This window comes from Artibeus jamaicensis, unplaced genomic scaffold, assembly GCF_021234435.1.
Source record: "Artibeus jamaicensis isolate MK-2021 breed Jamaican fruit bat unplaced genomic scaffold, CSHL_Jam_final scaffold_847, whole genome shotgun sequence".
In the NCBI taxonomy this organism is placed as follows: Eukaryota; Metazoa; Chordata; class Mammalia; order Chiroptera; family Phyllostomidae; genus Artibeus; species Artibeus jamaicensis.
In genome coordinates this window covers 498,222-513,910 of record NW_026522057.1, presented here as the reverse complement: position 1 = coordinate 513,910, position 15,689 = coordinate 498,222, and the positions used below count along the sequence as shown (strand labels likewise).

Here is a 15,689-nt window from a genome sequence, read left to right as displayed (position 1 = left end):
TCCGGAGGGGAAATCAGTCCTCCTCCTTGCTTCCCTTTGACCCCTGAACCCCCCTTCCCAGGTTTTTCTAAGGCAGCCAGGAACTATCACCATTGCTAATCCCAAAAAGGAACAGTGACCTACCTGACCAGGGCCACACAGTGCTTAAGAGCCAGTATAAGACCAAAATTAGGAGCCTGCTGAGAAGTGGGCAGGAGAGCACTGAGCCCCTCCTTCTGTACTTTTCTACGCCTTGCACACACAACGCCTCCCCCAGGTGCCCACATAAATACTGTAGATTTGTTTGCCCAGGGCGGCCTCCACCTCATTGTGAGCTAATTGCTCCTCAACCTGGTTGTTATGGCACCTCACTCACTCACTATCTCTGGTTTCAGCAAACATTGAAGGCGGCGGGAGGGCAAGAAATGTGCAAAGCCACACCACCCGTGCCATCGCCGAGGTGCGCTCCAGGCACCGGTGGGGTAGGCAGGGGCAGACAGCGGGTGAAAAGAGGGCAGTTCATCAGTTCTTGCCTTGCTGGCCAAGGTTCTATAGGAGTGCATGAGGCTCAACTCTCAAGGACCCTGCAGGCAGACCCTTTCTCAAGAGGTGTTCTGTATCCACTGCCCTGATCCTAAGTCACAGATGCCTCGTATGCCTCACTGTACCTGTTTTGGGCTCTTATCCACTCCCTGTAGACAATCCCATTCATCTTCTGGTTCCTCTATAACAAACAGATCTTCCTAACTTCTCTGGGTCGATGGCTGGGTAAGAATCTGATAAAAACAATGCCTTTCCTCTTATAAAAAAAAAAAAAGAACAGAGCTATGAAATCTGCAAATAGTGCCTTAACAGCCACAGAAATCCTTAACCCTATCTCCATCTGCAGCCCAGTCCTAGCCTCCTGAATGATGCCAACCGGGCTCTGTCTTACCCACTCCCTTACCACCCACACTGCACCATACTCACCTGCGATCCCATTACCTTTCCACCCCACAGTATCTCTTTTTGCTCTCTTTTGCTGGATCCCTGGGGACAAGTGTCTAGCCTGACAAGCTAGGCAGGAAACAGCTTGGTGGTTAAACAGTAGGGAAGGGGTGTGGGGTGGCTATTCAGAGCTCAGCCCCAACAGGTCAGGCTCAGCTGCTCTAGGGTGGAGCCCAGGGAAAAACCTGGAAGTTTGAGACTTGGGCATCCCCTGGTGGCTAAACAGTCTCAAATGGAACATAAACCCTGTAGAGGGCAGTAAGGAAAACTCACCATCCACCACGACCATTCATTTTCTCTCTCTCTCTCTCTCACATACACTCACACATACACACACACAATCAAAAGACATGTTCCTAGAGCTTTTTGCCTTTTTTAATCAATGACCACCTCATCCAGCTTTGAAAACCCGGGTAAAGAGGAGGCTGAGAAGAGGCCTGGTGCAGGGTCTGAGGGTCTCTGAGTGAGTCTGCATCAGTGGGTGGCCCTGCCAGGCCTGTCCAGGAGTTGGGCACAGCAGTTTCCTGAGTAAGAGCCAGCCCCACCCTCAGGCCAGCACCCCAGTCCGCAAAGAAATCAAGGCCCTTCAGCCTTCAGCCTGTTTCCAAGGCCCAAGGACAGTAAATAAATAGGTTAAATCTGAGCCAGGCCTTGAAGGAGGGAGTATACAAAGGGCAGAATGAGGGGCCCAGGGATCCTAGGTACTATCGTGTCCTTTCCCAACAAGAAAGTAAATAAATAGACCTCCAACTCAGAAACGGGGTATTGGAACAGGAGAGCCCTCCCCTTAAAGTTAGTAATTAAGTCTCAGGTTAAAAACAAACCAGCCCCAGCCCCTGCCAGTGTCTATAAAATCCTACAGGACGGGATAAAGGGCCAGCCTGCCTGGGGGTACATAGTACCCAATCCTGCAGGGTCCTGGAGGAGGTCTCATGTCTGTTCTGCAGCTCCTGGGGCTCCCTCCTCCTTTGGGGGTGGCTCCAGGAAAATTGGGGTGACTGATGGTGGCTTCTTCACCCTGGGAAGACAACGGGGAAGAGGTCATTAGCTATGTCCCCTAATCCAGCCAGTCTCCCATTTCCCAAGGAAAATAAGAGTCACTCACGAGTAGGGGGAGGCTGGAACCCCCACTACCAGGAAGTGGTTCTTCTTCCGAAACAATCTCCACAGGCCCCGGTGGTTGCCACGCACATCTAGGTCCCAGATATGGAGGCACTGGTGGGGGGTGAGGCATGCGCAGAAGCATGGGTCAGGGAGCTGCAGCGAGGGGCCACTGAGGGCCCATGGCCCAGCCCCAACCCCAACTCAGCAGTTTCCTCAATTTGCGAGAGGTGACATCTTTTAAAATATGAATTTGAACAAGGGGGTTGGAAGAGGGGTTCTGAGAGTGTAGAAGATTCTAGAACAAAGGCTTCCTGTATCTTGGGGGGAGGGGTATTCCTAGGGTAGATGTACTATCGGGCACCTTGGCAAGTTGGGTCCAGGTGGTGAAGTCATCATCTTTCTCCATTCGGATAAAGGCCACGTAGGTATGGCCCTCTGTGTCTGGCAGGAAAGAGTCTTCACAAGGGTCCTTGCTATGGTCCAGAACTTCGGCTTCACTGCAGTGGAAGCCGGGTCAGGGTGGTGAGGGCGGGCGGGCAAGACAGGGAGCAATTCATAAGTGTACCACACAAGTCCCCTGGCTTAGTTGTTGCCGTCTTGAAATTCTTAGCAATTTTTGGACAAGGAGCCCTGATTTTCACTTTGTAGTGGGCCATGCAAATTATGAGGCCAAGACCCCAGAATCTGACTCCTCGTGACTCCCTGCCACACACCCTTAACTGCCCTAGGCCATACCTGAGGAGCCTGTGAACTTCCACTTCATAAGCTTCCTTCTTCAGACTAAAGGAGAGGGAGAAATGGGTCAAGGAAGAGGGTAGCCCCTAAGGTCCCAGGAGCAGAGCTGGGTAAAGGAATCAGGGGGCAGCATGGCTGGGATAAACACACAGGCCCCAGGGTTGGAAGAGACTGTCAAATACTGGTCATTAAGGCTCCACAATATCCTTTCCTTTGCCCTGTCCCGTGCCCTCACCTGTCCACATTCCTGAGCTGAACACCTGGAACCGTGTTGAACTTGTGCTTCTTGAAGTAGGCCTCCTGGAGGGGGTATGAGGGGGCAAATCAGGGCCTTGCACTGTCTGTTCCACACCTGCCCACTGACCCAACACATATCCACAGGCCCACAAATGAAATCCTGGACCATCATAGGAGCCTCTAATTTCCCTCTCTTCACCATCCTTTTTGCAGTATCCTTGCCGGGCTCTTACAGCTTTAATTCGGGCTTAAGCATCACCAGAGAGCTCACGTCCACACCAGCAGCTCATGCTACTGACTTCTGAGCTAGTCCCTGTCCCCAGTGGTTCTCCCTGGGCCTGTGGTTCTGTGGCTATTCTAGAGCCACAGAAGCCAGGAACAGGCCCTGCAGGGGGCAGTGCACAAAGGGACAGGCTGCATGAGTAGAGAAAACCGCTGTGACTTGGGCGCTGAGAGTGACCTGAGGTAAATGCCTGCCCCTCTTGGGGAAATGAGTGGAGGTCTCATATTAGCTGGCGTCTGAGGGCCCTACTGGCTTCTGGAGGTTCCAAGCTGGAAGCTGTCCATTCCTTCAAGCTGGGCTGTCTCAAGGCCTCCCTTCTTGTAATAAAGAAAGGAGGGACCCTTTGGACACAGCCATGTAGTGGGCGGGGATCTGGGAACCTCCCTGTTCACGTCAGGCTGAGGCTTAGGCCCCAGCACTTGCAAGGAAAAGAGAGAGCAGAGCTTGCAAGACGTGTGCTTGGCGGCAGAAATACCCTCCTCACTCCCACAGTCTAGTGCTAAGAATAGTAATAATAAAAATAATACCAGCTAACCCTTATATAATGCTCACAGTTCAAAGCATTTTGCATATATTAACTCATTTAAACCTTGTAACGTCACAACTCTATTAAGTAAATAGTGTTTTTAATTTTCACTTTGCAAATAAAGGAACTGAGGTAAAAGGATGACCAGTCATTTCCCCAAGGTCACGTGGCTACTGAGGGGCAGAGCTGGGCTTGCTCCAGCGCCCATGTTCTCTGCCCTATCTACCACGCTGTGCCCCCTCCCCAACATCCCTGCCTCCCACTTACGTGGAAGTAGCCGTTCATGTTGAGGCCCACAATGCCGAAGTGGTAGGATCGGGAAACATCAGGGATGATGCACTCTCGGCCTCGGCGTTGTTCAGGCATTCGCATCCACATGTCCCAGTCCCAGAGCTGGGGCCGTGGAAGATTTTGAAGGTTAAAAGGTTCCAAGCTGGTAGGGGACCCCAGCCCACTTACCCTACCCTGCCAGGACACCTTTTCCGGCGTAGGCCATTTGGGCTCAAGCTCCTCCTTATACAAAGACTTCCTGAGCACCCAGCCCAGCCCAGGCATGGTCTCCACACGGTACAGCAATGTTGGGTCCTCGGCGGTGTGTTCATATCCCTAGGGATAGGGGGCCATGACGGGAGGCATTAGCTCAGGGCCTCTACAAACTCCCCAGCTGACTCGGGGCCACTCAGCCTACCTGGTCATTCCAGGCAGAGATACAGTACAGGCTGTCATCCTCCTCCAGCAGGTGAATGGACTGACTCAAGAAACTGAGAGAGGCAGGGCCCAAAGGTTCAGGGACAGACAAAGACAAACCCAGCCACAGAGTGATATGGCAGAGCTGGAGATGGGATTCAGGAGTCATGCCTCCTGACCCCTCCCCCCAGACCTCCACTGTCTCCATTCATCCTTTCAGCTCTCACTCCAGCTCAACACCTACCATCCTACCTTTGCTCAGACTTCCCCCCATTTTTAGGCTTGCTTCCTCCAAAGCTCTCCAGGACACCTACTGCCACCTTCCCTAGAGACTTGGTCAAGTAAAGAGGCCCCACACAGCTTACAGAAGCTGCATGGAAGGGCACTTTCCTCACCTGAAAAAATCCACAGCAATGTCCAGGTCCTCTTCCAAAACCACAGCAAACTTGGCCTCCTGCAGGGGGAGGGAGACAGCATGATCCCAAGGGGGGGCCTTTATAATCTCACGTCTCCTCCATCCTGTTCTCACTCCTCGGGCAGCACTCTTCCCAGGAGGATGAGGCCCATAGCGCAGAGGAGCTTGCTATGTAAGACCAGACGTTACGCTCCTGTGTCCCCTCCCTAGGCCCAAGAGTTTTTTCTTACTACTCACTGGAAACAGGTTGAAAGTGGCTGTAAGGCTGGCCTTGTAGTGCTGGGTGGAGAATAGACACAGGGCACATGAGCTTCAGGGCGGACAGTGCTGCCAGCTGTCTGCCCCTTCTGTCCCTACTTAGGCAGTACCTGAGACACGCGGGCGTTCTTGATGCTGATGGGAGTGTGCTGGATGCCCCTCAAACCAAACAGCGCCACCACATCCATCGGCTCCTGGGGGGCAGAGCCATGGTCATCCAGTGAGCCACCGTCCCCCTGCCCGTCTCTGCAAGCCCTGACATGCCAAGCCCTCCACATTTCACAGCCCTTGCCTGGGCTGTCTCCCTTATCCATCCTCAGTGATCACTGCTACTCAGCATGCGCAACACTGCTCCACCCAAAGCCCCCAAGTCCCACTCACCTCATAGTAGCCATCGATGAAAACTGTTATCATCTGGGGAGACACGCCTTGGGCTGAAAGCAGAGAGCGCAGCATCCTGGGAAGCCCAGGGATAGGTCAGGCCTCTTTGACCTCCCTGACTCAGGCCTCCCTTGCTGTTTATAGACGAGCCACATCCCCCGTGTTCACCCACACATGTAAGTGGACCTAGAATCTGCTGTGTCTCTGCCTACCTCAACAGTTCCTCCCCCAGACAGATGAGCCTGCGGTTCCCACCCTCTGGGCACCCTCCAGTTCACTGCTGGATGAAGCCCATTCCCAGGCTCACCTGTACAGGTAATTGGGCCGGTTTCCTGCAATGACAGCCACAGGAACATTGAGGACCTTGTTGTCAGGGAGCTGAGTGAGAAGTAGCTTTTAGCTCTTGCCTTATTCCCTCTTCAAACTGGGATCCCTAACCCAGGAAGCTTTCTTGGGGGGTGAGGGAAACTCGGGGAAAAGGGAGAGTCTTCCCTGTCTTGGTCCTCTCCGCACACTGAGCCCAACCCTGACTCCAGGCCTTTGCTCATGTGGCCTGCCCTCCACCTGCCCCCACCTGCCCCATCTTTCTGAGCTCAGTTCGAAGCCTCAGCTCCTGGTTCCCTCCCAGGCTAGGGTCGGGAAAGCCCAACCTGGATCGTTCCTAGGGTGCCTTGCCAGGCCGGGGAGTCCAAGCCTTACTGCCTAAGGCCCCACTCACTGGGTCAGGGCTGAACTCAATGGGTGTGGGGTCCTTGCAGCTGCACACACTCCCGTAGCCCTCGACTTTGCTGCAGAAGCGCCTGCGCCGACGGTTCAACTCTGTGTCTGCCCAGTGGCACTCTGCCTCTGAGAGAGAAACAGGGTCAAAAGGATGGGGGCACAAGGCCAGTACAGTCTGAAGAATACCAGACACCACAGTCAAGAGTTTTATAGAGCTCCATGAAGAGGAGCCAAATGCCCAGCCCAGCCCAGGCACTGCCCCAGAACCCGGCCCCCACTAACCCCACCTTCAGCTGAGCTCAGCGGCACATCCGTTTTCAGGAGGACTGGGTCCCCCCAGGAGGACAGGGCAGGTGACTTAGAATGCTTCTCCCCAAGGACCGGACCTGGCAGGGAGCAGGAACGAGGGATAATGGGGGCCCAGACTCCAGATTTGGAGCTTCTTCCCATTTCCCTACCCACTTTCATCCAACTCACCACTGCTGGCTTCCCTCCCCACATTTAGGGTTCTGCTCCCCCAGGCCCTTAATACTATAAGGGTGGATGGCCTAGGATGCTGGCACCTCCTTTTCGTCCCACGAAGGCCCAGGTGTCCCTCCAGCCCAGAGCAGGGCCAGCCTGGCTGCCTAAGCTCCTCAGTAGAGCCTTGGCTGTGTCCTTGAGGTGGAAGGAGCCCTCGTCCTGTGAGACCAGAGAAGGTGGTCAGCCTGAACAACACAGTCCCGGGAGACCTGGCCTCATGAAGCACTAACTACGAGTACGTGTCAGGCGCCAGGTCAAGCCTTTTACTTAAATTAGCTCATTAAATTATCGCAACCACCCTTGGTGATTGCTATCGTTTCACAGATAAGAAAATGAAAGGCTTAGGGAGATTCTGAGAATCATCCAAGGTCACCAGGCTAGTAAGTCCTTACCATAATCCCACATAATCTGCACTTCTGTCCCCTGCTACCTCTCTGCCTTCTTTCCACCACTCTTTTCCCCTCCCTCACTCTGCTCCAGCTCCTCTGGCGTCCCCGCTGTTCTTCAAGCATGACAAGCACATTCCCACTTCAGGGCCTTTGCACTTGCCATTTTTCTATCCAGAATGCTCTTCCTCCAGATATAATACACATGGCTCACTCCACACTTCTCCCAGCTTTCCGCTCACATGTCATTTCCTTACAGAGGCCTTCCCTTTCTAAAAGGCATCCCCCATCACTTGGTCTCTGTTGCTTTATTTTCTTCCTCATATAAGTCATCATTTCCTGACATTAAAGATTTATTCAGCTGCTTATAAAAAAAAAAATCCTGCCCTGCTAGAGTAAACTCCATGAGGTTAGGGACTCTGTCTTGCTTCCCATTGTGGCCCCCATGCCCATGCAGTGCCTGGCACACAGTACATGCTCCATGGGTAAAATGACAAAGCTGGTACTGGAACCCAAGTTACGTTCCTCCAGAGTCTCTTCCCAGTGTGCCATACTAGGAGCAGAGAATGCAAGGCTGTGGGCAGGGTTGGAGTCGGAGTTTAGGGGATGGGGCTAGGGTCGAGTCACTGACCTTAACGGTGCAGATGAGCACTCGGCCAGGTGCCACCATGTTGAGGAACAGAACCATGGCCTCATCCTCGTGAGGTGAGTATGTGTCAAACACACGCTTTGCCATGACATGACCCTGGCAGAGGACACACCACTCGTGAGTTAGTGTCACCAGCAAGGAGGGCTCAGCCTCAGCCCTCCAGGTCCCCCCACCCCTAGAACCTCACCGTGGCCTGGTTGAGGACGATGACATGGATGCCCCGGCCCTGCTCCCGGGCCTCATCCTCCAGTACCTACAGGGTGGCAGAGACAAAGTCTAACTCTTCACTCTGGCGTTCAAGGGCTCTCTTATTGGCACTTAAGAAAAAATGCAACTGCATGAAATGAAACCTCCTCTCCTGCCTATGCCTGTTTACACAGTTCTCTTCCAAGCCAGCTTGAAGGCCACCTCTTCCAGGAAACCTCCAGAGCACTCCCATCAAAAGAGATCCCATCTTTCTACAACCTCTCCCTCCACGGCTTTCATGACTCAGAGCCCATGACTGCCCTGCCTCGTGCTGAGCATACCATGATCCATCAGACTGAGCCCTGGGGGTCTGATTACTTTCGGCTCTGGTGCCCGAGACAAGGCTAAAGCTAACAAAAAGACCAGGGAGTGATTAGGACATAAAAAACAAGGAATTAACTGCCTACTAATACTAATGATTACTTCTGATAAAATCCCACTCCATATAATACATTTCACATACTTTTCATATAATTCTGGCAAGTAGAAATCATTACTCCCAGGTTTCAGGTGAGAAACTGAGGACTCCAAAGTCACCCATGTATAAATAAGCAGAGGTGTAGTTCCTATTCAGGCAGTAATCCTCAAAGCCAGGGGACCACACCTTGAGTAGAAAGGAGTGTACGCTGGACACCAACCCACTCACCGTAGTGCCATCCACTGCCACATACACTTTGCTGCGGCTTGAGTATACCTCCACATCCAGGACCCTCCGGGGACTGCTGCCTCTGCGCCGTGGGGGATCCAATCGGCCCAGAGCCTCATCTGTGGGGTATGACGGGTCATGGAAGTAGTCTCTCCAGCAGTCTCATCCTTTAGGATATGCCTGCTGTTTTAGCTGTGAGATCCCAGGGAACCCCATACACCAATCCCATCCTCAGCCCGGGCCCACCATAGTCTTGCTCCGGCTCCGAGTCTTCATTGGCCTCATTGATTGCCCGTCGTGTGTCCAGAATCAACTTTATGTTGACAATGACAGTCACCAGTAGAAAAAGCACAGCCCCTGTCTGAGGGGAAGGGTGGGGATGACTAAAGAGAGGCACCTCCCCACCCCAGATCACTGAGGGTCTTCCTGAAAGGAGGGCCCTGGCTTGGGTGATGACAAGGGAGAACCTGGGACCTGTCTCTCCTCCATCTGCCCAGCTCTACTCCCCCAACTATGGTCCAGTTCCATGATCACCTTCTCTAGGGACACCTCCCTTCCCCCCAACCCTTCTGGTTGGGCTCTAACTACCCAGAGCTCCTGTATTCTTCCATATGAAACCTTGATTTCCTTGGTTCCCTCAATTAGTTTCTAGAGATGGTGCTAGTCCCAGAGAACCAGATGGGTACCGGAAGACCTGGCTCCTAGCTCTGATTGTCTGGTGGTATGGGCTCTTCCGCAAAGCCTCCCTGATCAGACTTCGGGCTTTTCTCAGAAGCCTAGAAGGCTGTACTTGGGCTCTGATCCCAGGACTCTGGGCCCAAACCACTACCTGGTAGGGGCATGACACAGAGGTTTCCCCTCTAGGAATCTGCTACCCCTTTCTAGGGTGAGGGTAGCCAGGGTAGGTTCTAGGGATCATAGTCTGGGCTAGGGGGTAAGGCTGGGAGGAAGGACCTGGGAGATCTGGGACATCTCTATACCTGGCAGAATCTCCGCAGGGTCCTCTGGTTGGTCAGTTTATACTTCCAGGTAAGATACCAGCTCCTCTTCTTCCGAGCCCCAAAGGGCTTGAGGAGGGGGCTGGGCTTCCAGTCGTCCATGCTGGACTGGAGGGTCACCACTCTCCCGTCCAACCCATGCCTTCAGGAAACTGAGGGGACCAGAGGATCACACGGAGTAAGGTGTTCCTCCTAAAGCCTGATGCCTTCCGGGGAGATGAGGGAGGACCTCCCAGTAATGCTTCCCTGCAGGCATCCACACTGTGTGACCTGGGGAAAGTGGCTCAACTTTTCTAGGAAGGAAATCTTCAGAGGGGTCAGATCACCTGGAAACTCCCCTGAGGCTGAAGAAACTGACAGGGTTGCCCAGGGACCCAGAGGGAGAAGCCAAATCATCGGCTTTCACGGCTCATGAGCCCCCCAAATGACCAAGCCCAGGCCTTCTCATTCCTGGGGTGGGCTAAGAGCAGTGGCTCCTCCACCCCCCCCACCCTTCCATGCTCCCCTCCCCTCCTATCTGACCCTGCTCTTCTCCTCCTAGGGGCCGGAGCCGCCAGAGGCGTCGGGAGACCTGCCCCGGCCGCGCCAGCACTCCCGGACCCCCGCCCGGAGGCACTCACGGGTCAGGAGCCCAGGGCCCCACTCGGGCCCCTTTCGGGCCCACACTGCTCCGCCCGGCGCGCTGCGGCCTCCGCCTCCTCCATGCCGCGCGCGGCCCCGCCCCGGCCAGCCCGGCCCGCCTTCCCGCTTCCGCCGCCGCCGCCAACGCCGTGGGGTGAGAGGGCGGCGGGCGGTGCTTGGGGCGGTGGTGGGTGGGGTGTAGCCCACGTCACCGTGAGTGCTTAGCCCCTAGGCAGCTTCGCAGCGAGCCGATGAAGTGGGTGCTGGGGAGGAGCTGCTTCCCCGCCTCCAGCACGCCCGGGTGGCAAACTGGATTCCAGTCGAAATTCTAGAGCCTTGAACTAGACCGCTACCCCAGGGTCATAGGGGTTAGGGGCCTTGGGTACAGCTTCTCGCCCCCCTTGCTTGAGCAAGGCTGCACCCAGCTCTGGTGCATGCGCGGCCTCAGGAGGGTAAGGGGAATTAAAAACCTGGTTCTATCCCTCAACTAGACATCAAGGAAGTTGATTCACGTCTCAGCCTAGGCTCCCTTTGTGCAATGGGAATACCCTTGTACGATGCTTGCTTTATGCCATTACCGTTCGAAGCACTTTATACTAACTCATTTCATTACCCAATAACTCCATGACTATTAGTATGCCACTCTTACAGAGAAAGAAAATGCGGCCCAATGTCACAAAGCTGGGAAAGCTAGAATTCAAACCCCAGCCATCTGGCTCCAGCTTTCACTCTTAATCCCTGCACTATACTGAGTAAAAATATAAAGATGCTGTGAAGATTAAATGAGATAATACATATACACAAAACTTCACTTACTACAGTATTCCTCAAGCCTTGGCTTGTGTCAGAGACACTTGGAGGGCCCTGGCAGGGTAGCTCAGTTGGTTAGTGTGTCCTTCCCATATGCCAAGGTTGCAGGTTCCATCCCCGGTCAGGGCCGGTAAAAGAATCCACCAATGACTACATAGATAAATTACAAATCAGTGTCTCTCTCTCCCTCCCCCTTTCTCTCTCTTTCTAAAATCAATAAATAAAAACAATAACAACAACAACAACAAAAAGAATGACTTAGAGGGATTGTTAAAACACACATGGCTGGGCCCCATTTTTTAGAGCTTTTGATTTAGTAGGTTGGGGCAAGCAGACTGCTGCAAAAGCATCAACAGTGATGTTGATGCTAATTGGAAGTAAGTGTGTAGCTGTGAAACAATTTTAAGCAGGAAAGTAATATAGTGTATTTTTCAGACTATAAGACACACTGGACCATAAAACTTAAAAGTCAGGCTCTCAGGTGCTTCGAGAGCCGTGGGCTTGGGCGCAGAGATGGCCAAGTCCAAGAACCACACCACACACAACCAATCCCAAAAATGGCACAGAAATGGTATCGAGAAACCCTGATCGGAAAGATATGAGTCTCTCAAGGGGGTAGACCCTACATTCCTGAGGAACGTGCGCTTTGCCAAGAAGCACAACAAGAAGGGCCTGAAGAAGATGCAGGCCAACAATGCCAAGGCCATGAGCGCACATGCTGAGGCTATCAAGGCCTTGGCCAAGTCCAAGGAGCCCAAGCCCATGATCCCAAAGGGCAGCAGCTGCAAGCTCAGTAGACTTGCTTACATTGCTCGCCCCAAGCTCGGGAAATGTGCTCGGGCCCGCATCGTGAAGGGTCTCTGACTCTGCCGGCCAAAGGCCAAGGCCAAGGCACAAACCAAGCCCCAGGCTGTAGATGCAGCCGAGGTTCAGGCTCCAGCTCAGGCTCAGGCTCCCAAAGGTGCCCGGGCCCCTGCAAAGGCTCCATAGTGGAGGCCTCTGTCTGCCGACGTTAGGACAGAAGGACTGGTATGCCCCCAGGCTGGGGTCCTCCTGTGGTGTTAGTGCAAATAAACATGAGGCGGGGTCTGTCAAAAAAAAACAAAAAAAAAACCCCTTAAAAGTCAGTAATAATGGTTGCTAATGCTACTGTTGAGTTCTGTTTACATTTACATTGGTGAAATATTGTTATAAATATTTTACCACATTTTAAAAAAGATCTTATTTATTAGGCAGAGGGGAAGGGAGAGAGAGAGAGAGAGAGAAACATCAGTGTGTGGTTGCCTCTGTATGCCCCTAACTGGGGGTGTGGCCTGCAGCCCAGGCATGTGCCCTGACTGGGAATGGAACCAGCACCTCTTTGGTTTGCAGGCTGGTGCTCAATCCACTGAGCCACACCAGCCAGGGCTTGTCACATTTTTTGCTTCAAAAATTGTTTCCTATTTTCCTCCTTTAAACTTAGGTGTGTCTTATGGTCCCCAAAGTATGTTAATCCATTTTAGAGGGATAATTACTGTTTGTGGATTAAAAGGAGACAGAGAAAACCAGAAGTTCAGTTAGATATATTTTTAAAGATTTTATTTATTTTTAGACAGAGGGGAAGGGAGGGAGAAAGAGAGGCAGAGAAACAGCAATGTGTGGTTGCCTCTCATGCACCCCCTACTGGGGTCCTGGCCAGAAACCTAGGCGTGTGCCCTGTCTGGGAATTAAACCTGCGACCCTTTGGTTCTTAGGCCTGAGTTCAATCCACTGAGCCACACCAGCCAGGACCTGTCAGATATCTTTGAACTCTCTACATTCCCACATTCCATCTGTTCCCTAAATGGTGGGATGATAGTTCCAAAATTTAGGTTATCAGTGGATCAAGAGATACCAAGGGCCTCTGGCAGGTGTGGCTCAGTTGGCTGGGTGTCGCCCCACAAACCAAAAGTCCAAAGGTTTGATCCCCCCTCAGGGCACATGCCTGGGTTGCAGGTTCAGTCTCTAAGCTGGGGCCCGTGCAAGAGACAACCAATTAGTGTTTCTCTCTATGTTTCTCTCTATTAGTGTTTCTCTCACATCTATGTTTGTCTTCCTCTCTTTCTCCCTCCATTCCCCTCTTTTTCAAATCATTAAAAGAAAAACTAAAGCCCTGGCTGGTGTAGCTCAGTGGATTGAGCTCAGGCCTGCAAACCAAAGGATCATGGTTCAATTACCAGTCAGGGCACATGCCTGGGTTGCAGGCCAGTTCCCAGCAGGGGACACATGAGAGGCAACCATGCATTGACATTTCTCTCCCTCTCTTCTTCCCTTCCCTTCTAAAGATAAATAAGTGAAATCTACAGAAAATAAATAAAAAATTAAAAAAGATACCAAGGAAAATACATACTACTTAAAATTACAAAGGTAAAAAATAATAGTAAAAATATATAGGGCCAGTGAAAAAGAGAAGTACCAAGTGTAAGTGTGGTGAATACACATTTATCATAATAAGATATCAGTAGACAATGTTTGAAATGAAGAAATGGTGGTTTAAACCTATTGTGGGGTTATGAGTAGAAATACTAGAAAAAAACGGCTGAAAGTGATTGCCTCTGACAGTGGGACTAGAGGTGGAAATAGGGCAAGGGGTAACTATCTTTCATCCTTCTGTAACCAGGGGCTGGAACTACTTGTACTAAAAATACAAATAAGCGACAAAGAGATAGCCAACCTATCAGATGCAGAATTCAAAACACTGATTATCAGGATACTCCATGAACTCACTGTGTACTTCAACAGCATAAAAAAGACCCAGGCAGTAATGAAGATTGCATTATGTGTAATAAAGAAAAATCTACAGGGGACCAACGGTGAAGGGAAAGAAACCAGGACTGAAATCAATGGTTTGGAACAGAAGAAAGGAGGAAAGAAGCATTCAACCAGAACAGAATGAAGAAACAAGAATTCAGAAAAATGAGAAGAGGCTTAGGAACCTCTAGGACATCTTTAAACGTTCCAATATCTAAATTATAAGGGTGCCAGAAGGAGAAGAGGAAGAGCAAGAAAGTGAAAACTTATTTGAAAAAATAATAAAGGAGAACTTCCCCAGTCTGGAAAAGGAAATAGATTTCCAGGAAGTCCAGGAAGCTCAGAGAGTCCCAAAGAAGTTGGACCCAAGGAGGAACACACCAAGGCACATCGTAATTACATTACCCAAGATTAAAGAGCAGAGAGAATCTTAAAAGCAGCAAGAAATAAGGGAACAGTCACCTACAAAGGCGTTCCCATCAGACTGTCAGCTCATTTCTCAAAAGAGACCTTACAGGCAAGAAGGAGCTGGAAAGAAGTATTCCAAGTCATGAAAGGCAAGAACCTACATCCAAGATTTCTCTATCCCATTCATTTAGAATGGAAGGGCAGATAAAGTGCTTCCCGGATGAGGTCAAATTAAAGGATTTCACCATTACCAAGCCCTTACTATATGAAATGTTAAAGGGACTTAACTAAGAAAAAGAAGAGAAAAAATATGAACAGTAAAATGACAACAAACTGACAGCTATTAACAACTGAACCTAAAAACAACAACAACAAAACTAAGCAAACAACTATTACAGAAACAGAACTATAGAAATAGAGATCTCATGGAGGGTTATCAGAGGGGGAGTGGGAGGGGAAGAGAGGGGGAAAAGTTACAGAAAAGAAGTAGCATAAATGGTAGGTACAAAAATAGGAGGAGGTTAAGAATACTACAGGAAATGTGCCCTGGCTGGAGTAGCTCAATGGATTGAGCATGGGCTGTGAAACAAAGGATCGATCGCTGGTTCAATTCCCAGTCAGGGCACATGCCTTGGTTACAGGCCAGGCCCCCAGGGGGACCGCTTGAGAGTCAAACACACATTGATGTTTCTTTCCCTCTCTTTCTCCCTCCCCTCCCCTCTCTCTAAAAATCAAGAAATAAAATCTTTTAAAAATACCCTTAAAAAAAGAGAATACTATAGGAATGTAGAAGCCAAAGAACTTATATGTACAACCCATGGACATGAACTAAAGAGGGGGAATGCAGGTGGGAGGGGATGTGCAGGGCAGAGGGGAATAAAGGGGGGAGGAATGGGACAACTGTAATAGCATAATTGATTTATTTTATTTTATTATTTATGTATTTTATTTTAATTGCTGTTCAAGTACCATTTTCTGCTTTCTCCCCACATGCCATCCCAACCCCCCATCCCTCCCCACCTCCCTTCCGTTTCTATCCCCCCCACCCTCACTCTGTTATTGTCCGTGTGTCCTTTATACTTGTTCCTGCAGACTCTCTTCAACCTTTTCCCCTGAAATTCCCTCCCCTCACCCCTCTGGTCACTGTCAGCCTGTTCTCAATTTCAATGTCTTTGGTTATGTTTTGCTTGCTTATTTGTTTTGTTGATTAGCTTCCTGTTAAAGGTGAGATCATATGGTATATTTGTCTTTCACCACCTGGCTTATTTCACTTAGCATAATGCTCTCCAGTTCCATCCATGCTGTTCCAAAGGGTAGGAGCT

The 15,689-nt window shown here is 51.0% G+C and overlaps 1 protein-coding gene and 1 pseudogene across 1 annotated transcript; one reads left to right on the top strand and one right to left on the bottom strand.

Annotated features, from left to right (window-relative positions):
* Positions 1-1,323: 1,323 nt before the first annotated feature.
* Positions 1,324-10,495, bottom strand: POMGNT1 (protein O-linked mannose N-acetylglucosaminyltransferase 1 (beta 1,2-)). The gene is made up of 22 exons (XM_037149287.2): positions 10,380-10,495; positions 9,742-9,911; positions 9,008-9,122; positions 8,762-8,880; positions 8,057-8,122; positions 7,852-7,965; positions 6,876-6,993; positions 6,600-6,698; positions 6,311-6,438; positions 5,900-5,970; positions 5,593-5,668; positions 5,322-5,405; positions 5,191-5,232; positions 4,934-4,992; positions 4,540-4,612; positions 4,329-4,457; positions 4,119-4,244; positions 3,041-3,105; positions 2,806-2,850; positions 2,432-2,567; positions 2,072-2,181; positions 1,324-1,984 (listed from the first exon to the last, which is right to left on the bottom strand). Exons 2-22 carry the CDS (start codon positions 9,859-9,861, stop codon positions 1,897-1,899), a joined length of 1,983 nt encoding a protein of 660 aa, XP_037005182.1. The 5' UTR covers positions 9,862-9,911; positions 10,380-10,495; the 3' UTR covers positions 1,324-1,896.
* A 1,175-nt stretch (positions 10,496-11,670) lies between these two features.
* Positions 11,671-12,180, top strand: LOC119052210 (60S ribosomal protein L29-like; annotated as a pseudogene).
* Positions 12,181-15,689: the final 3,509 nt, after the last annotated feature.

Coding starts and splice junctions, on each gene's coding strand:
- POMGNT1 (XM_037149287.2), bottom strand. CDS start 9,861: ATGGACGACTGGAAGCCCAGCCCCCTCCTCAAGCCCTTTGGGGCTCGG. Junction 6,439..6,599: donor GCCGCTGAGCTCAGCTGAAG/GTGGGGTTAGTG, acceptor TTTCTCTCTCAG/AGGCAGAGTGCCACTGGGCA. Junction 5,233..5,321: donor AGAACGCCCGCGTGTCTCAG/GTACTGCCTAAG, acceptor TTCTCCACCCAG/CACTACAAGGCCAGCCTTAC.